The sequence below is a fragment of the Vipera berus genome (assembly GCF_964194415.1).
Source record: "Vipera berus genome assembly, chromosome: 3".
NCBI classification, from domain to species: Eukaryota; Metazoa; Chordata; class Lepidosauria; order Squamata; family Viperidae; genus Vipera; species Vipera berus.
Window position 1 is genome coordinate 132,241,160 of NC_138204.1, and position 23,877 is coordinate 132,265,036.

General features: G+C 38.5%; 1 protein-coding gene across 1 annotated transcript in view; it reads right to left on the minus strand.

The window, feature by feature from the left end:
• Window positions 1-23,877, minus strand: part of MYO10 (myosin X) — a 155,672-nt gene that overhangs the window by 65,756 nt on the left and 66,039 nt on the right. Inside the window, exons 4-9 of the mRNA XM_081323252.1 lie at window positions 15,162-15,349; window positions 7,831-7,965; window positions 4,631-4,778; window positions 3,081-3,165; window positions 1,944-2,047; window positions 697-826 (exon numbers count right to left, since the gene is read on the minus strand). Coding sequence (XP_081179378.1) covers window positions 697-826; window positions 1,944-2,047; window positions 3,081-3,165; window positions 4,631-4,778; window positions 7,831-7,965; window positions 15,162-15,349 — 790 coding nt within the window. The remainder of the gene's footprint in view (window positions 1-696; window positions 827-1,943; window positions 2,048-3,080; window positions 3,166-4,630; window positions 4,779-7,830; window positions 7,966-15,161; window positions 15,350-23,877) is intronic.

Below are 23,877 nucleotides of genomic sequence, written 5' to 3' on the forward strand. Positions count from 1 at the left end.
GAGATGATTTTAAAAAGCCGAATAAGCAATTTACTGTTCATAAGTATTATTTAATTTAATTTAATTTAATTTAATAATATTTCTACACCGCCCTTCTCTCGAAGGACTCAGGGCGGTGAACAGGGCAAGAATAAAAATACAGAATTACAAAAATTAAAAAAGGATTAAATACATGCCCACTAAAAACAGACAATACAATATTAAAACCCCAATAAAACAACAGTAAAAAACCCCACCAATCCCCCATCAGGCCAGGCTGGCTTGTTCGAATAAGAATGTTTTTAGATCGCGGCGAAAGGAGCGAAGATCAGGCGCCATCCGGAGCTCAACCGGCAGCTGATTCCATAGCTCCGGGGTGCCCACAGAGAAGGATCTCCCCCTGGGGGCCACCAATCGACATTCTCTGATCGGTGGCACCCTGAGGAGGCCCTCTCTGTGGGAACGCACAGGGCGAAGGGAGGTTGATGCCCCTCAACAGAGTCTTTTTCCTATATAACGTCATTCTCCAAATTATCTAAGTTACATTTCAGAGTCAATCCATGCCAATGAAAAAGTTCAAGAGGACTGAAGAGATAGGAATTTAACTGAAACTGATTTTGAAATTTGTCCTAAGTTCTAATTTAAATTACTCAGAATCTGAACTAGAGACAGGAAATAGTTATTCAGGATTATACTTAGAAAATAGCCATTATTCACCTGTTTTGAAGGACACCTGTGCTCCACCAGCAGTAATAAATTCAATATTGCCAAGATGCAAAATGCCAGCAAGCAGCCTAAGAACATCTCGTACCTCCTCAGTGGTGAACTGCATCACTTCCATTGCCGTCTAGAAAAGACACACACTATGACTTGAACCTTTTAGCTCATTTGTATCACATAATAACACCCAAGTATCTGCCATGTACAGTATGAAGAGTGTCAAAAAAAGTATCCTCAGAAGATTGTGTTTCTCAAAAATGAGCATCATTTTAGCCACATGAAGCCTTTCCTGATTTTTTGCCACTTCAATGTTGGGTTCAGATCACAATGAAAACCCATCACTTCCAGTTGTTTCTCAGTTTGCTGTATATTTATTTATTTATTTTATTTTATTTTAATTCCATTTATATCCCGCCCTTCTCCGAAGACTCAGGGCGGCTTACATACAAGCTTAGCAGTAGCCTTCATTCTATGTATATGCCTGCTTATTAGGGCTTTCACACACACACCAAGCGGCATTATTACAAAGTCAGCTTAATTGCCCCCAACAATCTGGGTCCTCATTTTACCTACCTCGGAAGGATGGAAGGCTGAGTCAACCTTGAGCCTGGTGGGATGCGAACCTGCACTAATTGCAGGCAGCTGGTGTTACTTAAGGAGGCATTAGCCCACTGCTCCACCAAGGCTCTTATATATGCTTCATGAACACTCCTGCTTGGCTCTTCTGGCTAATGGGCACTTCTAAATAAATCCAGATATCATTAGGCAAATCATAACAGAGCAATGCTTCAGAAACAGTCATGTTTCTTTCTTAAAAATAGATCCAGAATCCACCATTTGGGGAAGGATGAGTTATTGTAATTAACATGCAATACTAAACAAATTATGGAGTGAAACAGGTTGATTTAAGAGCTTTTTGCTGGCAGGAGGAACAGAATTATATTTGTTTGTAAAGAAACCAAAAATCTGCTTTTCAGTCTTTCATGTAATGCTTGAAAATTTAAAATATAAGCACTGGAGGTAATGGTGGAGGTGCTTGGTTGTTTGCTTGCAGAAGTTTTGTTACCCAATTAAGTATCATCAGGCACCATCTTCAAGCAAACAACCAAACTAAGGCAGTACCAAGAACTCTTTAATTCAACACTGAGCTACACATATTTTATTCCTAATTGGAACTACTAGGTTTTCTTCCCCAGACCTTGATAGGAAGGATGGGGGGGGAAAAAAAAACTGGTCAAACTCACAATGACTTCTCTGAATGCTTCTGCGTCATTGATTGTCTTGTCTGCTACACATCCAGACTGATTCAGGTAGCGATAGTTCTCAGGTGCAGATAGGTAAAATGCATCTGAATAGAGGAAAAACATTTATATCATGCTAAATCTAATATTCAAATCTGCTTAAAATCTACAAGAGAAGTAACAATCAGAATTTTGATAGATTTCTTGGAATAAAAAACTCAGGCTCGTTCCACACAGATGATTTTCTGGAGATTAGTACCAAAGTACTGATAGAGTTTTCTATAGATATCTTCCTCCCCCCCACCCCTGCCCCGGGACGTCTCAGCAAGACTTCCTCAGTGAAATAGTTCAGAAGTAGGGATTGTAACTGTAATCTCTGTAAGATTGAAACTCAGGAGGGGTTGGTGATTGAAGTCTTCCTGGGAGATGCCAATTAAATGGTTGCTGGAAATGGTGTTGTTTCTGTTTTGGTTGGTCTGGCTTGCTTGCTAAACTGGATATGATCCACCACCCAGATAGACAACTGATCCAGGCTACATATAGCAACTCCTACAGAGACTACCAATATTGTTGGAACTGTTGCACTGAAGAAGCCATGCTGGGTCGAGTGGTAAAATATCTGCATAAAACCTGATCAATACCTTGGCATTAATCTCCCAACGCCTGGAGAACCTGACTACAATGTGTGCATGTACATCAAAGTTTGTTTCAATTATTTTAACACTGCTTTACAACTTCACCTAAAGTATGGAAATAGATTAAAATAGGTTCCTCCCCCAAATAACAATATGCATATGGACTTGTTATACAATATGTGTTATATACGTTATGGACAGCGATATAGGGACTTGGCACTCAATGTCTTGGTAGCAAGTGGACACTGTAAGTACATTAGCATAGTCTCCTGATTCCCATTTTGCAGTATACTTCCTATACTGTTTCTACTCTATTCAAGAAATTCTGTCCTGTTGCTATTTCCCTCATGATTCAGCTACTCAAGTTTAACATGATGTATAGCATAGGCGGAAAAGAATTCAAATTTTCATGATTTTTATTGTGATACGAAGAAAGTCTGTTTTCTGGGGAAACGATAATTTCTTTTGGAAAGAGCCATTGTTTAAATACAAAACTGAGTCCCACCTTTCTTTTCTCCCTCAATCCCTGCCAGCAGGGCATAGAATATGTGATAATTTCTCTCTCCTGGATTTTGCCTTACTACTCGATTCTATGAGACAAAACATTTAGAAATACATTCAGCAAAATCCTTTACATTTTTAAACAATTCAAAATATTAGGGAAAAAACACAAAAAAGTTACCTTTTCTAATAAATCTTCAGGAGGCATCAAGTGAATAGGTCAAGGAACAAAATGGTTCAGTTGAAACTTGTAAAAAGTGTAATGTATGTATTATTTTTAATGGAATGTTTATTCAGAAGAATGTTCATTTATGTTAATTTTCTTTAATTTTAAAAGTTCATTCATTATATATTATTATCTTTTTATTGGCAGCTGATCTCAGTGTCTGGTGATGAAATATATTGGTAAAAGAATTAAATAAATCACACAGGAAACAGATCCAGACATAACATGTAAAACTCTTTCCCTCTCTCTCTCTCTCACACATGTATCTTTTGTTTGCTATGAAGAATTAGTACAGTACTCTCAATCTTTCTGACAAGGTTTAAAAAAACCAGAAAAATATGTTCAATTTAAAAGGATTAGTTACTTCTACATTAAGGAGTACTAATAGAAAATAACAACCACCTTAATAGAATTTTTTCCTATTGAGCCAGGCAGCAGGACCAACACAGACTGAAAAAGAGAAACTTATCTAGAATTAATTAGAGCAGACCTGGCTCAGTTTAATCACTCACTTGCTGATATACTGCACAAAAGAATCAAATGGATTATCTTCTTGATTTTATAAAGCTGAATATAGAATTTGAGCTAGATTTTAGCTTTCTCTAGGCAAAGGTTGCCATCTAATTGTTAAGTCTGAACAGTTTTACTCTGAAGATTAACATGAATGAGTGATAAAAAATTAAAAATGTACATTTTCTATTTTTTTTCAAGAAAGCTTCCTACATTAAACCATGAGAGAAAGAGAAGAGAATTTTTCAGAGTTTTTAATATTCTAATGTGCAATTTTGGAATAAAATTAAATAGACAAGCTGCGTTTTTTCACCAGATAAATTTTATATATATAAAGTTAAAGTTTCCCCCGCACATGCGTGCTAGTCGTTTCCGACTCTAGGGGCCAGTGCTCATCTCCGTTTCAAAGCCGAAGAGCCAGCGCTTGTCCGAGGACGTCTCCGTGGTCATGTGGCCGGCATGACTGGACGCCAAAGGCGCACGGAACGCTGTTACCTTCCCACCGTAGTGGTCCCTATTTTTCTACTTGCATTTTTATGTGCTTTCGAACTGCTAGGTTGGCAGAAGCTGGGACGAGTAACAGGCGCTCACTCTGTTACGCGGCACTCGGGATTCGACCCGCCAAACTGCCGACCTTCCGATCGACAAGCTCAGCGTCCTAACCCACTGAGCCACCGCGTCCCTTATATATATATATATATATATATATATATATATATATATATATATATATATATATATATATATATGAATGACATTGATGCACACACACACACACACACACACACACACACACACACACCTCATACAATAATTACAAGCCACAGAAAATGCAGGATACAGTCTACAATTTTTCCTCCCTGAATATTGCCTTTCTGACAGAAGTTCAGCTGAACAAATTTCCCAAAGCGACTAGAGTTGTTGTTGTAAACAGTCTTTGCATTGCCAAATGCTTCCATAATTGGGCTGAGGTAAAAAAAAAGAAAGAGAGAGAGAGAGAGAGATAAAATTATGAAATGTGTATGAGTCTCATAAAAATGATAAGTCTTACTGACGGAAATCTTGTAACTCTAACAAGCATGTTTTAAAAAGGTCTATTCACAGTATAAAATATATCAAGTCATCTCAAACAATCCATGAGCTCCTGGAAAGTTTTTAAATATTCCTTGAAGGAATAATATACCAGAAAGAGGGTGGGGGAGAAAGAGGGGAGAACCTGTTGGGGTGACAGCGCAGCAAAATAGTCTAGACAAGAAGTTGCTCTGTGAGATAAGATATTCTGTAAATGTGATTTATAAATAAATAAATATAGGTAAGAAGCTTGCTCAGAAGGACTAGCTCTACTTTATTGTATGGTTACATTACATTAACAGACTCTTGCACATCTGAAAGTTTCTTCACATGGCCTTTACAGCCCAAAAAACTAGGCAATGTCCCTTCTGAGACATTTACCATGTCCACATTCCTGCTGAGGGCTAAGCTGCCTCTTGTCTGACCTGGGCCTGGAATGACCCACTTTAATTCAGATAACTATGCTCATTTTTCATCATTCAATCATTCATAATTGAAATGTGTTCAAGACTTGAGACCATATGAAGAAATGGGACGGCAATCATATTAAAAAGGACATAGGTAAATACCGAACTGTAACCCGATAAATGACAGAAACAGTGGATATAATGTAAACATCAATCACCTTACTATCACCTTAGTAAGACATAAGGGTTAAAGATACCACGAGGCTTCCATGTCAAATTGGACAAGATAATAAATGCAGTATCAAGAAAGGAAGACTTCTGAATGGTGGTGGGAATGCTGAATTTGGAAAAATAAAGAAAAATGGACTATGTTAAGATGATATGGTTTTGTGAAGCAAATTATTTATTCACAAATTCTGCTTCAAGCAATATACAGATACTGAATATTTGGACATCACCAGATGAGCAATACTGGAATCAAACAGACTACATAAAAGGAAACAGATAAAGAGAAACACAATCCAGTTGGCCAAGACATTTCCCAGTACAAATTGAGAAGAAAGTAAATTATTGGTATAAAATTTACAATGCTTTGGTAGGGCCACACCTGGAATACTGCATCCAGTTTTGGTCACCACGATGTAAAAAAGATGTCGAGACTCTAGAAAGGGTACAGAGAAGAGCAACAAAGATGATTGGGGGACTGGAGGCTAAAACATATAGGGAACGGTTGCTGGAATTGGGTATGTGTAGTTTAATGAAGAGAAGAGTGAAGGGTGACATGATAGCAGTGTTCCAATATCTCAGGGGCTGCCACAAAGAAGAGGGAGTCAAGCTATTCTCCAAAGCACCTGAAAGCAGGACAAGAAGCAATGGATGGAAACTAGTCAAGGAGAGAAGCAACCTAGAACTAAGGAGAAACTTCCTGACAGTTAGAACAATTAACCAGTGGAACAACCTGCCTCCAGAGGTGGTGAATGCTCCAACACTGGAGGTTTTTAAGAAGAGACTGGACAGCCATTTGCCTGAAATGGTTTAGGGTTTCCGGCCTGAGCAGGGGGTTGGACTAGATGACCTCCAAGGTCCCTTCCAACTTATTATTATTATTATTATTATAAAATGAATGGGTTAAAGTTAGAATATTAAAGAAAGAGAGCCAGCAAGGAATGACCTAGAGAACTTAAGAGCCAGAATATAATATAATAAATGTAATAAACGTAACATAACATGGCCTAGATTCAGTACAACTCTGTGATGCAAAGAGAAACTATAGTATTAATTCATGGCATAAGCAACATTTTGCTTTCTACATAAGGAAGTATAGGGATATATATTGTGCTATAGAAATAGAGAAAAGATTAGTCCTAAGTAATGATCAACTTAGATAAAATTATTCAAGATGGCATCTCTGTGACAAAAAAGAACAGAATTGCTAAAGCAGTGGTTTGGCAGTGATAATTTATAGCTGTGAAAATTGGATACTGATTAAAAAAAACCTTTAAATGAGACATGGAGACCGTTACTAAAGATACTAAGAGTAAGAACTAATCAAAAGCTCCTGGAAAAAGTAAAGAGTCGCAAGATGTACAAGATTCAACAAGTAGATGTACATTTTGGATACGTGATGTCAATGGATGACAGCCTAGAAAAAAATAACTACATTTGTTATGGTTGAGAGAATTAGATGAAGGAGAAGACAATGGATAATATAGAAATACAAGAAGAGGAGCATCATTGGGACATCCCTGAAAAATTGTTATGTTATGCCACAGATCACATAGTTTGCAACTATAATAGGTGATATCGGTTCGACTTTCCAAAATCAGGACCAAACGTATATAAAAAAATGTTTATCCTCATGCTGAAACCATGCTTAAGGAAAAGTAACTGGAAACAGCTGTAACTCAGCATGCCCCTAAAGCACAATTATGAACACTGTTGTTGTTGTTGAATGATGCTATGCATCTAGCAATGTTACCTGACTCAAACCCTTGGTGGAGTGGTTGGGAAAGATCTCCACAACATATTCAACAAGAGGTTGACAACTATGGATTAATATCGCAAACCAATTTAACTTTGAGCAGAAAGGACATCTTTTCTTGCCTTGATAAATTGCATGAAAGATAGTTTGACCAATGATAGCCGGTTGCTATCATTTAAAAGATATATTTCAAAAAAATAGAAAAATGTATAGTATTGTGTCAACATATAGCTTTTACCTAATTTAAAAATACTTGTATTGAGAAAGAAAATAAACTTTAGAAAACACACAATTTCTAGTCCATTAAACTATCAACAACTCAACCAACTCTATATAAAAATCTGAAAGAGGCTCAGTTAATTTCCTAGTTTGCCTATTGCCTAGGAAATCACAATAGGTTATTATATGGAATCAGATGACATCAATTTAGCTACTCATCCCTGATACTGCTAATAGTTTTGTATTCTATCAACAAGCAGGCAAGCTTCTGCTGAAATAATTTCCTTCTGTAAGTCTTCTTTATTGTTTCCGTTAAGAAAATGCTATGGCACATATATACCTGCTCTCCAAAATTGCTTGTTCAACACTAGCTATTCTCTCCATACAAGAGAGTTCCAGAGAATGTTGGCTTACGGCAGACAAAAACTTGAGAATCAATTTAGTGCTCTCCGTTTTACCAGCACCACTTTCACCACTGGAAGACAAAAAAAGAAAAGAAAAGAAAACAAATCTACAGTTAGTCAGATTACCTTATGAAAAGATGGACATTTGATGTAGGTAAATATCTTATGAAAAAGGCTTTTGACCTGGGACCAGTGAACATCTGTGCCATTTCTATAAGCTTTTATATGAAAAAGACTTTCGACCTGGGAGCAGTGAACATCCGTGCCATTTTTATAAGCTTTCACATTGTTTATGCTAAAGAAATGCTTATCAGTCAAGGATAACCTGCATTATAAGTTCATATCAGGTCTAACTAACTGCCCTTGTCCTAATCAACAGTCCTAAATTATCAGTGAGAGATGCCTGGAATGTCTACAAACAGAAGCAAGAAAAACAATATACAGCACCAAATATTCCTAAGGTATGCAATCTGACAATGCATTGTACTTGGCCCTAATTCTGGCTGCAGATATAAGGAACAATGCTAATGTTAATATCTTGTTCTCTTACCACCCTTTTGATAAATTATTATTTTTAATAAGTTTTTTATTGATTTTCCAATATTACAGCAGTATCTTTGAAAAGCAACGTGGTGTCTGGGTTACAATAGTTCCATTTCATACAAATACGTATTATTACAAATCCCCAATTTGTTGTAACCAGTATTTCCTCTCTTTTTTCCTTTAATACATATTATCTCTTATCTAAATTAACATACGTCTTATTGTTATCCATCAGTTATTTAGTAGTTTTCTTACATTTGTCAATACTTTTATATATTTTATATTTTAACATTCCTTCTTTAAGACATCAAACACCTTATATATTTTTTCCAGCTTTAATTTTGCATTGATATTAAAATTGAACGTTTGAAGTTTCTCATTTTTATATTTCTGGGTGACCTCCCTTCCCTTTACAAAATTCTCTCCAGTACCTAATAATATAAATATACTTCTTATCTATCTTATTTCCATATCAACAAGTTAGTAATACAATATAATATTCTTGTTTTCATTATAGTTTCCATATATTGAAAATTAGCCAAAATTTCTCCCATTTCAACATTTAATACACCCTTTCATATCACTACATCCAAGTATATTAATTACATTATATCATTAAGATATATACATCTTAATCAATTTCATTTAAACAGCTCAATATTTCAATTTAACTGTTGATATTTATACTTTTGAGTTCTTTTTTTTATTAGCCAGTATTTTTATCTACTCATCAAAACAATCTCTCGTAATCCAAGTACAATCCTGTCTATTTTAGTGTTTTCCGTTTCAGGCCTCTTAAATATGTCCATTCTTCTTCAATCTTATTCTTGCTTTTTTCCTTTGCCATGTCATTTTTCATTTCCTTGCTTCAGGGTCATCAAAGAATTCTTGTGTTATTGTATCGTATTGAAATGACCCTCCAATCTCCATTTTTGAAGGGTTGAGGGGTCTAATAAAAGCACCAAATCTTCTCATTATTTTCTCCTCTTTTTTAATACAAGTTTTATTGATTTTTTAATATTTACATATACATGTATTTGTGAAGCAATACGGTGGTTGGGTAGTCAAAATAACAAATAACAAGTTGTAAATAGTTCAGGTGCATCAACAGGGATTCCCTCTCTGATTCCCTTAGTTATCACATAGTCAAAATAGGCAAGTTAATACACTTCTAGTTGTAACCTAGTCAATTAACAAAATTTTCAATATATTTTCACTAATACGTATCAATATCCTGTTTTTAAATGTTATCTAATTGCAGTAGAATATTCTAGAATAGCCTACAATATACAAAAGAAAGCTTAATTTTTGGGTAACCCACAATTCCCAATTTCAATAAAGAATAATTCTCTTGTCTACAAAACTTAGATTGTTCATTACAAAACATTCTTATGTTTTACCATTAAAGTCTAGTTTTCATCTTAATAAATCACCAATTATTAGAAAAATATTTTTGTCTTAACTGTTCAACAATTATTAAAATACTATCTTTTATATATAAAATTCTAGATTCTATAATATAGTTCAAAAGTAACAACTAATATATTCTATAAGTCGTCTTAACCATACATCAATTGTTAAAATACTATCTTTTGATATATCATTCCAAATTCTATAATATAGTTCAGAATTATATTCTAAAAGCTTACTTTTGTTTTCCCTTACAGATCTAAAACCTAAATGTAAAATCAGTTATATTTTTAGAGATTCCCCTTAATCCATTGGAAAGTATTTTTATACTCTATTTTTAGGAACCCCAAAAAAGAAACAAGTTCAGTTTTTTAAATCTAACTCTTGCCTTCCTTTTCTTCCCTTTTGTCGTCTTTAAATTCTCAAATGTATCTCCCTTTCTTCCTTATTTGAATCCAGGGAGCGTATCCAAAAGTCAATTTTGCAAGGAAAGTGTCCCCTTTGTAACCATTGTAGTTTTGCTTTGATAATTCAGTTTTTGATGATTGATGTAATATAGTTGTCATTAGATCAGTCAAATCTTTTTCTTCTTCCAATTCTATCTGGGTTAGGTAGAAAATAGTAGCTGGCATTATGATTGTCATTTGATTAGTTGAATTCTCAATATAGTGTATTTGAAGGCCTTTAGTGTCTTCACTCTTAGTATTGCTTTCTTCAGATGCTGTTGCTTTTTGAGTTGTTTTGTAGTTGCCACTGAAGTTTGGACTTTAAGGTTTTCTGTAGGTTGCATTTGTTGTTCTTTGAAATCTCCTATTTTAGTGTTAGTTTACACTTCTTCTATTTGGTTTTGGATTATCTTTTCCTCATTTAAAGTCAAAATTTGCTTTGGTGGCTTTAAGTTGTCAGATTTTTCTTGCAATTTGGCTTTAATTTGCTCTGTCATTGCCAAAATCGTGTCCAGTATCAGTTTATAGTCAAGTGGTGGGATATATTCATCCATTTCGTTATTGTTTGGAGCTAAATCTTCCATGGAGGCTATTTTAATAAGAACTCCCCCCTCCCTCTCTGGAGGGGGGAAGGTACTTAGCAGCTTATTTAGGTGAAAGGAAGAAGATTGGAGTATAAGAGAGGGATCTAACCCAGTCTCTTCCACGCTGCTTTAATGTTGCCTGGTAGTAAGTGTGACTTTGGCTGTCTGCAGCCTAGTAACTGGCCATGTTGCTCTGGCCGGTCTTTCATCCACCGGTTTGAAGGGAATGCAGGCACTAACGGGAGGGTTGTGGCTCCCCCACATTTCTGCAAAAGCCCCTTCTTACTGGTCGCCCCTCCAGGATGACTCTTTGGCCCTTTTAGGACCTCCCAACAATGCGAAACTGGACGTGGAAGATGAGAGCCGTCCTCCATACGTCCATAATGGCGGTGTTGGCAAACCGGAAGTCCCCCTTTGGATAAATTATTATACTCATCATGGGAACCTCTAACTCCAATATGTTAAAAAGCTGGTTTCTAAATAGAACCGTGCTTCACAACCAACAGAAAAATAGCAGTGTATTTCAAATGAACTTCATACATAAATGCTTGGGCTTGACTTTTCTGTAAGGTTCTAATCTTCAATGAGGTCACCATATTAACATTTTATATTTTGTTTTGACGTACTAAATCTCCCCATGAACAGTTGATTCTTGTTCAAAATGAAGTTTTCTTTATGCTTTTGTTGGAAAACAAGGGTGTTTGAAGGTTTTCAAAGGATAACCGGAGGCAAAAATCCAATACCAGATATATGCTAAACCTTGGGTATAATCAGTTAATTTTTTTCTTCCTGCTAAAACATTCCCCTAAATCTTAGTTGCTTAGGAATAAAAAAAATCTGAACTCTTTTACTTATATCATCTGCCTTATTCATTAACAATCATTATGAGCAGCTGCAAGGGGCACTAACTATGTACAAGGATAAGGCAAAACCTATATCAAAACTGGCACCAGGCTAGCAGGAATATCACCTTCACACATATGTACAAACACCCCTTGCAGTTTATCCCTTCCAGAAGGTCACCTTCTCTCCCTCCTCCCAGTGAATTAACTGAAGCTTGAAGCATTTCAAATATCATTGATCAACCATCTTTATGTTGTAAACATATTATCTGTATACGAGGGGAGAGGGTGATGTAAAAGCCATCATAATAGCTTAAGCCAGGGGTCTTCAAACTTGGCCCTTTTATGACTTGTGGACTTCAACTCCCAGAATTCCTCAGCCAGGACTGAGGAATTCTGGGAGTTGAAGTCCACAAGTCATAAAAGGGCCAAGTTTGAAGACCCCTGGCTTAAACTCTGAGGAAACCCCTAGTTAATTACTCAGTCTTTTATATGTGTTTTTGAAAGTCAATGAAAATAACACCTTTTGCTAAACTTATTCAAGAGTGCAGAGTAACTTTCCCATTTACACTGTATGTTCTGATGAAAAATCCCCCAAAATGTAATAGCTATTACATTTTTATGGTGTTCCAGTTGGTTCTAATAAAGGTATTGCCCAACTGTAGATATTGTTTCAATAACACAGTAGATACCACACAGCAATATAACATAGGACCACACTCCTAATACTTGTCTAGCTGAATAAAATTCTATTAGAAACAACAATCCAATAACTCATTATAATTAATACAGTCATTATAGTATCGTCTAAATTCAGTATGACCTGCAACAAAATGATAAATAACAAGCAGCTCCACTAGGGGGGGTTGCTGCCTTTAAAGAGCAATGCACCAAATACATAGCTTTGATTCCTGTAATCTACATTACTATACTTAGAGAAGACCAAACAAAATAATTATGTTAATATACAGTATAATTATAATCAACCAATCAATCAACCAACCAACCAATTAATTTATTGTAACTGCTATTCTGGACAGCAAGTATAGTACAAAACAACCATTAACATTATGGCACAGAATAAATGATATTAACAGAAACATCTCATTTGCAGCTATACAATAGTCAATGTGCTATGAAGCACTGATCAGGATCAGATACTGTATTTCTGTTTGGAAGCAAACCCTGCAAAATCTGAACATCCATGTCTTCAAACTACTGTTTTATTGTCTCTTTACATTTTAAATAGCCTAGAAAAGTCATAGCCCCTAGAGCAAATTTCTGTCCAAAAGCCTTTTATCCAGTAATTTGCAAGCCATAAAGACGCTTTTTTGTTCCTAAGCTTCCAAAATTTTTTGTAAAAAGGGTTCAAAACATTGTAGACAATTGAGGTGGTCATTCTTTCTAGCTGAAGCAGCTAGAAAGTCAGAAACAGACAATAATACTGGCAATACCAATTCAGATGTGTGATAGCTAAGAATGCAGTACATACTCAATCACCTTTATTGTTTGCCCTGAACCTATAGAAAACAATGATGATATACAATCCCTACTGAATGTGGAATAAAATAATTCACTAATAGGACAACATGGCAGGTTTTATTAGCTGGTGCCAAAAATTGGGCTACCGTTGAAAAAATTTTCTGCTCTCCCTGTGAAAGATGCATTTGACAGTTTCAACACACCCATCTTTCTCTGGCAACAACATCAGTCTTCTGCTTTTGCCCATACTCTGCAGCAAACTGCCTACATTTAAATCACTTAGTCATTAAAAAAAATTAAACCATAAAAATTAGCATAATCTCTATAGCTACAGTATCATCCACAGCCTTCACATCCCAATTCATAGCAATTTTTGAAAATCAATTTTTGTAAAGAACAGGCCGAGCTGCTAATAGTGATGAGAGGTACAGCTGAATATATATGATACGGGTGATGAAATTAAGATAAAAAACTAGAAAACATTGGTTTCTAGTAACAGCTGAAGTTGCTTTAAAAGCTTTTACACTTCACGACTATATTATCTAAAGGGAACAGGTATTCTTAGGGGTTTGTACCTGTGTCTGAATTTGGATAGTGAGATAAATGGTATCTAAATGTGATAGACAGCCAGACAAAAGACAGATGACATCATCTTGGGTCATCTTGCTCAGTGACTACACAAGAGGTGGCCTTTTTCATGAAAATCTCTCAACTTTGGAGTTGCCTCCTCATCCTCCCCTCAGGGAGGCACACTGAGCAACTAGTGCAGGTTCGCATCCCACCAGGCTCAAGGTTGACTCAGTCTTCCATCCTTCCAAGGTAGGTAAAATGAGGACCCAGATTGTTGGGGGCAATAAGCTGACTTTGTAATAATGCCGCTTGGGGGGGGGGAGCCCTAATAATAAGCAGGCATATACATAGAATGAAGGCTATTGCTAAGCACATTGATTTGTGCTTTAAATTGTAAGCCGCCCTGAGTCTTCGGAGAAGGGCGGGATATAAATGGGATTAAAAAAACAACTGTATTGCCTTGTTTTCCCCAGATATTCCAATTTTAAAAGCCAATATTCATTCAACGATCGATCGTTACCAAGACCTTCTTCCTGCAGCCTATGCAATTCTCTACCAAGAGAAATCTAAGGTGTGTATTGATGGGAGACCCAGAACACTGAAATAATTATTGCAACTATAATTGGGTAATCTTCTTTTAGATGAGACCCTTTCAAAGCATGGAATCCAAGACAACTGACAAATCCATCAACCTGCTCTTCCAAAGCCCTTCCCATGACATGCTACTAGTTTGAGTGATTGTACATGAACATATTTCATATGTCCTAACACACGTAGGGAACTGAAGTGCAACATTTCATTAATACAATAATTGAAATATTGTGTCAGAAAACCACTGAACATTAGGATCTAGTGACAAAGTATTTTATCCTCATTAAATGAAAGGGTAGGTTAGGTTAAATAATAGAGAAAATAAGCAAGCTCAGTTAAGGAGATTAAATCAACCAGTACATTCAAGATTTTTCATTATTATTGCTGCTGTTATTTATGGGTTTTCTAAGGTCTTTCTTTGATCAATGTACTTATTCACGAGGAGTGGTGACAAATTAATCTTCCGCACAGCATGACATAACTCAGTGAGAAAATCAAAGTGTTCAAAGTGAAATGAAGTCTACGTTAATTGACCTGAGTAAGCTATACAAAACTATAAACATAACTTTTATTGAATGACCACAAGACATATATTAGATATATATAAACGTATTTGTCTTCCAAGAAGAAATTGGGATCATGTAATGAAGCTACACCTCCACGTACTTCATTTTAAATGAGATCTTATAGAAAAGAATTAAGAATATTCTTTCTCCACCATATTCAGCAATGCAAAATTTCACATATAATCACAATTCAGCAACAAAAGCTGGAGTAATTAATACATTATTCAAAATACCTGATGAGAACACATTGGTTGTCATGACGTTTCCATAGGCAGCGGTAGCATTCATTAGCAATAGCAAAAATATGAGGTGAAATCTCTCCCAAGTGATGATGGCTGTAGTGCTCTATGGTGGTCTGATCATACAGACCTGGGATAGTCTTATAGGGGTTAACTGAGGCAACAATAGAACCAATGTAAGTCTGAAAGAAAAAAAAGGCATATTTGGGTGATTTGATTGGATATACTGCTATAATCATTATACTCTTGAATTTAAAAAATATTGAATTTGACAAGGCCTAGCACATACAAAGCAGAGGAAACCCCCAACTCTGAAGGGGAGAAAAATGCCAACACGCTGGGGATAATTTGATCAACTAAAAAACAACAACAACAAGCAAATAACATTGTTTGGGAAAAGCAATTTTATGCAGAATTTGTTTTCACTGGCTCTCTCTTCAAGTTAAATATGGTAAAATTGCAGCCTATGATTGTAAAATGCAACAGAAGCTATAAGGCACAACCCAGAACCTATTCTGGGACATTTTCCAGCAGAAGCCTAAGGGGAGGGAAAGGCAACATGTGGGCACTGATATCCCTGTGAACATCTTCATTGATTCTTCTCAGCTTTCCTGCCCCAATTTTTTTAAAAAAAGACTTAAATATTTGAATTAAAAATAAATGGGAAAAATGCCAGCATCATAGGATATAAGCAACCCTTGTTATCTTTTGTCTTGTGTATCTGTGATAGGAAAATGCACATCCAATCTTGGTACCATAAGTGATTTCATGCACCTGCAGCAAATTTGTTTGTATCTAGTACTTTTCAATATTATCCCTTATCCACAGTCTTATTCGCTGTTCAGCTAGAATGGAATACCAGAAATAACAAGGGCCATCTTTGTATTTTTGACAAAGCTTTAAGGTATATTATGGGTAAATGAAATCCATATATTTTGTCACTTTATATTGCCACAGGTGTGATGACTTATTTATTTATTTATTTATTTATTTATTTATTTATTTATTTATTTATTTATTTATTTATTTATTTTTATAAACCACCCTTCTCCCGAGGGACTCGGGGCGGTGTACAGAGTAAGGTAGGTATACAGATTGAACAATAGTGAAAAACAATAGTAAAAACAAACTGGGACCCCAATTAGAGCTATCAGGCCAGGCCGGACTGCTGGAACAGGTAGGTTTTTAAGTCGCGCCGGAAGGTGCGGAGGTCGGGGGCCATCCGGATTTCGGTTGGTAAGCAGTTCCAGAGTGCTGGCGCACCCACTGAGAATGCCCTCCCCCTGGGGGCCACCAGCCGACATTCCTTGAGCGGTGGCACCCTGAGGAGGCCCTCTCTGTGGGAGTGCACAGGACGGTGGGGTGCAGACATTGGCAGAAGGTGCTCCCGTAGGTAGTCCGGACCCATGCCATGTAGGGCTTTGTATGTCATTGTTAGCACCTTGAATTTCACACGGAAGGCAACCGGAAGCCAGTGCAGCGCACGGAGGAGAGGTGTGATATGGGAGTATCGGGAGGCTCCCAAGAGTGTCCGTGCCGCTGCACTTTGCACCAGTTGAAGCTTCCGAGTGGATCTCAAGGGCAGCCCCATGTAGAGAGTGTTACAGTAGTCTAGGCGAGAGGTCACAAGGGCATGGGTGACTGTACGTAAGGCATCCAGGTCCAGATAAGGCCGTAGTTGGCGAACTAGTCGAACCCGGGAGAAGGCCCCCTTGGTCACCGCTCCTATGTGATCTTCCAGGGAGAGCTGCGAGTCTAGGAGGACACCCAGGTTGCGGGCCCTATCAACAGGGGGTAGTAACTTGTCCCCGATGTTAAGGGATGGGATGTTCTGAGTATCCTGGCTTGCCGGTACGTACAGCCATTCAGTCTTGTCCGGGTTCAGTTGAAGCCTGTTCCTCCCCATCCATTCCCGGACCGCTTTCAGGCAGCGGGACATCACGTCGAGGGCATCACTGATATTGTTTGGAGTTGAGATGAAAAGCTGGGTGTCATCAGCATACTGATGGTACCCTACTCCAAAGCTGCGAATGATCTCACCCAGCGGTTTCATGTAGATGTTGAACAGGAGAGGCGAGAGGACCGACCCCTGGGGGACTCCGCAAGCGAGAGGCCTCGGGGTCGACCTCTGTCCCCCTGCCAGCACCGACTGCGAGCGACCCTGGAGAAAGGAGGAGAACCACCGCAGAACCGTGCCTCCCACTCCCAGTCCCCTGAGGCGTCGCAGCAAGATACCATGGTCGATGGTATCGAAAGCCGCCGAGAGGTCTAATAAGACTAGGACAGAGGAATGGCCCCTGTCCCGGGCTCTCCAGAGATCATTCATCAGAGCGACCAATGCCGTCTCCGTGCTGTAGCCCGGCCTGAAGCCCGATTGGTACGGGTCTAGATAAACCGCTTCATCCAGGATCTGAGGAAGTTGGTGCGCCATCACGCTCTCAACAACCTTCGCAAGGAAGCGAAGATTGGAGACTGGACGAAAGTTATTCAAAGAAGATGGGTCCAAGGTGGGCTTCTTGAGGAGAGGTCTCACCACCGCCTCCTTCAAGGCGGTGGGGAAGTGACCCTCACTCAGAGAAGCAGAGATGACCGCCAGGAACCAGCCTCGTGTCCCCTCTCGAGCTGCATAAGCCAGCCAGGAAGGGCACGGGTCCAGTAAGCATGTGGAGGAGCTCAACCTCCTCATAATCCTGTCCACTTCCTTAGGAGTCACAGGATCAAATTCCTCCCAGATGACGTCGACAAGACTGTCCATGTCTTGTTCTTCCAGCTCAGCCCAGTTGGAGTCCAGGCCAGTTCGAATCCGAGCAATTTTATCCAGCAGATATTGACCGAATTCCTCGGCTCGACCCTGCAAGGGTTCCTCCCTCACCTCTTGGTTCAGTAGGGAGCGAGTCACCCTGAACAAGGCAGCCAGGCGATTATCTGCGGACGCGATGAGGGTGGAAAAGTAGTTGGATTTTGCCACCCTTATCGCAGCGAGATAAGACCTGGTGAGGATTCTTAATCGCAATCGGTCGGATTCGGATCGACTGGATCTCCAACGGCTCTCTAGGCCCCGTCTCCGGCGCTTCATCTCCCGGAGCTCCGCGGGTCCGAGGCTGGTGCAGTACCTGGAAACCTGGCGGGCATAGGTCAACCAGAGGGACACCACCCTCTGGGCCCAGCCAAGTTTCCGTGATGCAAGCCAGGTCCACATGCTCGCTCTCCACTAGGTCACGAACGAGGTGAGCTTTGTTAGCTACGGACCTGGCATTCAGGTAGACCAGCCTTAGCATAGGAGGCTGCACACCTTCGCTCCCGGGTCCTCCGGGGAAGTACAGAGGGTCGGAGCGTCTCACCGCTTGTACAGAGCGGAGATGACACTCCCGGTGACGATACGGCCCTCTGTTTGTGCACCTTCTGCCGTTCCCCACCATCCTGGGAATGGGCTGTTTGTCCGTACGCCACTGGGTATTATCGGCGACTGGTCCTCGATTTACACCGTCGTGAATGGTCGTAGGCCTGGCCTGCGTTATGGTGGCTGGAAGGCGTGCGTACACAATTAAGCAAGGAATTTGAACAGCACACGCAATATGGCATAAAGCAATTTTAACCAGACTCGGTTTACACACACTCCAAGTCAGTCAACCCAGACATGTTCACAAGATCAACCGACCCAAAGCTATACAAAAGGCAGGAAAGGGCCATTGAGATGTCAAAGGAAATGCTGTTCTATATGATAAGCACAGCAACAAAGCAGGCACATCTCTTGGCTCCCAACATATGACATTATTTCATTGACAGGACCCAGAACATGCTAATCAAAGAAACAGGTGGCCCCATGTTTATGGAGGGTTTTATAGGTCATAACCAGCACCTTGAATTGCACCAGAAAGTACCAATGTTACTTGGAAATAATAGGATGTACCCATAACTACCAGTGCTACTGTTTTCTGGACCAACTATAGTTTCATGTTTTCAAGGCAACCCAATGTAGACTGGAAGGTCTCCTATTCTAGGAATGGGCACAATTGGCAATAAGGTACATTTGTGCAAAGTCCCTCCAAGCCATAGCTGCATTGTCTTTCAAGCAGGAATTCTAAGAATAGTCCCAAATTGTATACCCGCACTCTCTGGGAGAGTACAACCTAATTCAGAACTAAATATGGAAACTTTCCAGATCTAGGAAGCCTCAAAAATCAGTCACTTAAATCTTCTTTCAAGTGAAGCAGAATCTTAGGCATAATGTGGGCCATCAAGAGTTGAGATGTAAAACTGGGTAGCATTTGCATGTAGATGTTCATCAGGAGTGAGGAGAGAACTGGTACCTCACAAAGAAACGATTTGGTCTTTCCTCCATCAGCACTGCCTGAAAGAATCCCCTGAAATGATGCCACCTACTCCAAATCTATGACCCAGTCCTAATGGATACTGTAATTGATTACATTAAAGACTGAATTTAAATTCAGATTATTCTTTTTTAAATATACAAAGTAAAGAGCAAAGGGAGATGTATGTTTCATTTTATGACCCTTGACAGTCCTGAACAAAGGAGGAACCCAGTGGAGAACTCTTTCAAGAAATATACAAGACAAAATGAAGCAAGATCTCAATTCAACAGCCCATCTGGATTGAAACAGTGTTTGGTAACAGCAAATGTCCTTTAAATTCAAAATTATATTATCTCTCTGTGTTATTGTAGTTACATAATTGCTGTTTTTGCATTTGCACAAAAGACATAAATTATATCAAATGTCCATGCACTGATGCCAAACCAAAAGTTTGCATGTGGGGATAATTGAACGGAAGTCCAAAGAATCAAGATTGTACTGTAATAAATAAAATAATTAGCTGCATGATTTCCATTTAGCCCACTGAATTAAACATTTTCACAGTGATACTAACATTATGAATGATTATAAGAGATGTATTCAAAAATGTATTCAATTGAATGTTTGCAAAAATTAGAACCACAAACAGTTTAACTAAATTTTATTTCTCACAGACCCTTCATGTAACTTAACAGTTGCCTCACTTTTCACATTCTTTAAAACTTTTGTTTTAGACAAAATCTTTTAAAAAACCCTATTAAATGCCAAACACATTGAAAAAGTAGTGAGGCTTTAACTTGGAATCACTAAAAAGTTTATTTTAATGTTGGCAAAGATACATATCATTAAAAAAACATTTTTCAAAAATACCCCGTGGATGTAAGGAAAGATACATCTGGTTCATGATTTTGGCTGCAACCCAAAGTACCATCCAACTAATTCTGCATACCCAAGGCTAGTTTGTGTTTTGGAAAAGTATGTGCCTAGACACACACATGTAAACACATAGAAGGAGCATGCCAAATGTGGAATTTCAAAGGCAGTGTATTATATGGTGTTGTAGAAGACTGTGCTTCCTAGTGTAAAAATAAATCAGTGGTGGTCAACCAGATTCCTTTAGGAAGCCCACGGGACAGCAAGGGAATTCAAAGTAATGACTTGTTTCTGACTTCCTGCAATCTCTGTCTGAATAAAGAGAACAGAAGGTCCGTCTTTAGCAATTTGTCCCATAGTTGTTGATAAAACAAATTACATTGTAATTTGAGATACAGTATGTTTGACTTTGTCTCACTCTGTTGCTTCCCATTTTGCAAGCTCATTTTTCTGTGAGCCAAGTAGGTCAGCCACTGGACACAAATTAGTACAAAAAATATGTAAGGCATATTTTTGATAGGCTGTTTCTTCATTTGTATCCTAAAGTGAGATATAATTTATGGTTGCACGCATGCAAGTACCCTTGATTTGCCAACACTTCAGTTTGCTTTATGCTTAATTTGTTTACCTAATTTGTAAGGGACAGCGTCCAATTCTCTCCCTAAATTGTAAGTTAAGTGTTTGAGGTCAAACATTTTTCTCAAAAGCAATAGTTTAACATATGATTATATGTTTATAGGAGCTTCTACCTAGTGCCATCATTTGTTACAGATAGCTCCAATCATTTAATCATGTGTTGTGTTCTCATAACAAGACGCTATCCAATATGACAGGTGCAATGTATTGAAATATTCCTCTATAAACAAATTAAATTAATACTATTCAGGAAAAATGTCATTCTCTGTAAAGAGTAAGAAGCTTACCTTCTCCCTTCTATAGCTGGAACAAATAAATGCCACAAAACAGACTCAAATAGAAGTGTCGAGAGGAAAGTTTGAAACAAGACTCTAAAGAACCTTTATTCTTATGCCAGCTTTAACATTTGATTCACCCAGAAGAATTGCCAAAAGGGAATTTGGTACGTACAGGTGTTTATTTCAGAGGAAACACTGAATGTATTTCAAGAAAACATATCTTTATAATTTATTTGAACATCTTGGTGAAAAGCCGCACACACACATGCAAATATATGACAGTCAACTAAATAGCAAATATTGTTGCATTCCTGCATACTCTGTTTCAAGAGATAGGGCGCTGCTGCACGATATGGCCTAGACCAGGGGTAGGCAACCTTGGCTCTTTTATGACTCATGGACTTCAACTCCCAGAATTCCTGAGCCAGCCTGGCTGGCTCAGGAATTCTGGGAGTTGAAGTCCATGAGTCATAAAAGAGCCAAGGTTGCCTACCCCTGGCCTAGACCAAGGCTCCTCAACCGCCAGGCCTCGGCCCATTCAGAATATGAGCATGCACACAGCGGGCAAGTGCACGCACAAAGCTCCATTTATGCGGGTGGCGGATGTGTGTGACTACTACTTGTGCAAATGGAGTTGCATGAGTGCACACCCGCCTGCCACTCACACCGAACCTTCCCCTCCCCAACGCTGGTCTGCAAAGCCGGAAAGGTTGGGGAAGGCCGGCCTAATCTTGCTTATTTTCTGCTCTGCATGTGCTTTTTACTAAGTTATTCCCATGTTTTGTTTGTAATACTTTCAGATCTAAAAATTGAGAAATGAAAGAATGGGCACCTCTTGCAGCCAGAGGATGCACTATTCCTCAGGTCTGTGTTTTCTTATGGCAAAAACTAAAACAAACAAAACACACATGGGAAATAAGGATACGGGTCATATATTTAAACCCCTTGATCATTTATACAGTATCTGCAAAATTACCTCGATCTAAAGAAAAAGCTGAAACATCAACCGGAAAAAAAACCCACACAGAAGTTTCTAATGACTAATAATATAGACTATCTAAAATCACTATATAAGCCTGATGGTTTTTCATTCCTCGGAAGATCAGACAATCCGAGAACTTCCTAGCCTCTCACTTTCGTCATAGGTAATCACTTACCATCCACATTTAATTATGGCTTCCAAAATATTAAATGGATTTAAGCTCACTTGTAAATCAGAATTAGTATGCCAAAGCCAGTATCTAGAATATAGATGCTTCTAAAACAATATTTATCAGATTAGGATAACAAAGATTGGGATGTTTAAAATGTTTTTTTTTTTGCATTTGGCTAGAAGCCAAGAGAGAATAAAACAATTCATTGTTTCATTTAACATTATTAAGTAGTCATTAGCTCCCTGAAAGATCTCTCTTGGGAATAAAGCTACATTGAAAAGCATTCCATAATTAGATGGATCAAGTGTTATTAGAAGAGCTTATTGAACCAAAACGAAGATATAAAGCAAATGGAGTTCCAATTGTAGTTGATAACTGTTCAATATATTATTCTAAAGATGCTATGCTAAAACAAGTTTCATTAGTTCTGTGATATAAAACAAGTCATCCAAATACAGAACCTACCTGGAATGTTGAAATAAAATTACTGCAATGGACAAAACAGCCATAAAAAGTAGGAATGTATAGAAAAATAGAATGGGCAACGTTTACCATTTGTTCTTCCTTTGATCTAGGTCACCTTCTTTCTCTCTCTCTTCTGCTCTTAACTAACCCTTTACTATCACATTTAGGCCTTGATATCTCTTAAAGCCCCTTCATGGATTACTGCCTTGTCATGGCGAAGGGGCTTGTGTAATTCAATGAAGCTATGAGCTATGCCGTGCAGGACCACCCAAGACGGACAGGTCATAGCAGAGAGTTCTGACAAAACGTGATCCACTGGAGAAGGAAATGGCAAACCACTCCAGTATCTTTGCCATGAAAACCCTATGGACAGTACCAAAAGGCAAAATGATATGACGCTGGAAGATGAGCCCCTCAGGTCGGAAGGCGTCCAATATGCTACTGGGGAAGAGCAGAGGGCTAGTTCCAGAAAAACATCTACTTCTGCTTCATTGACTATGCTAAAGCCTTTGATTGTGTGGATCATAACAAACTGTGGCAAGTCCTTAAAGAGATGGGCGTACCAGACCATCTTATTTGTCTCTTGAGAAACCTATATGCGGACCAAGAAGCAACAGTGAGAACTGGACACGGAACCACTGATTGGTTCAAAATTGGGAAAGGAGTCCGGCAAGGCTGTATACTGTCGCCTTGCCTATTTAACTTATATGCAGAGCACATCATGAGAAAGGCAGGGCTAGATGAATCAAAAGTTAGAATTAAGATTGCCGGGAGAAATATCAACAACCTAAGATATGCAGATGATACCACTCTAATGGCAGAAAGTGAAGAGGAACTAAAGAGCCTCTTGTTGCGAGTGAAGAAGGAGAGTGCAAAACTTGGGTTGAAACTAAACATTAAGAAAACCAAGATCATGGCATCTGGCCCTCTCAATTCCTGGCAAATAGATGGGGAAGAAATGGAGGTAGTGACAGATTTTATTTTCCTGGGC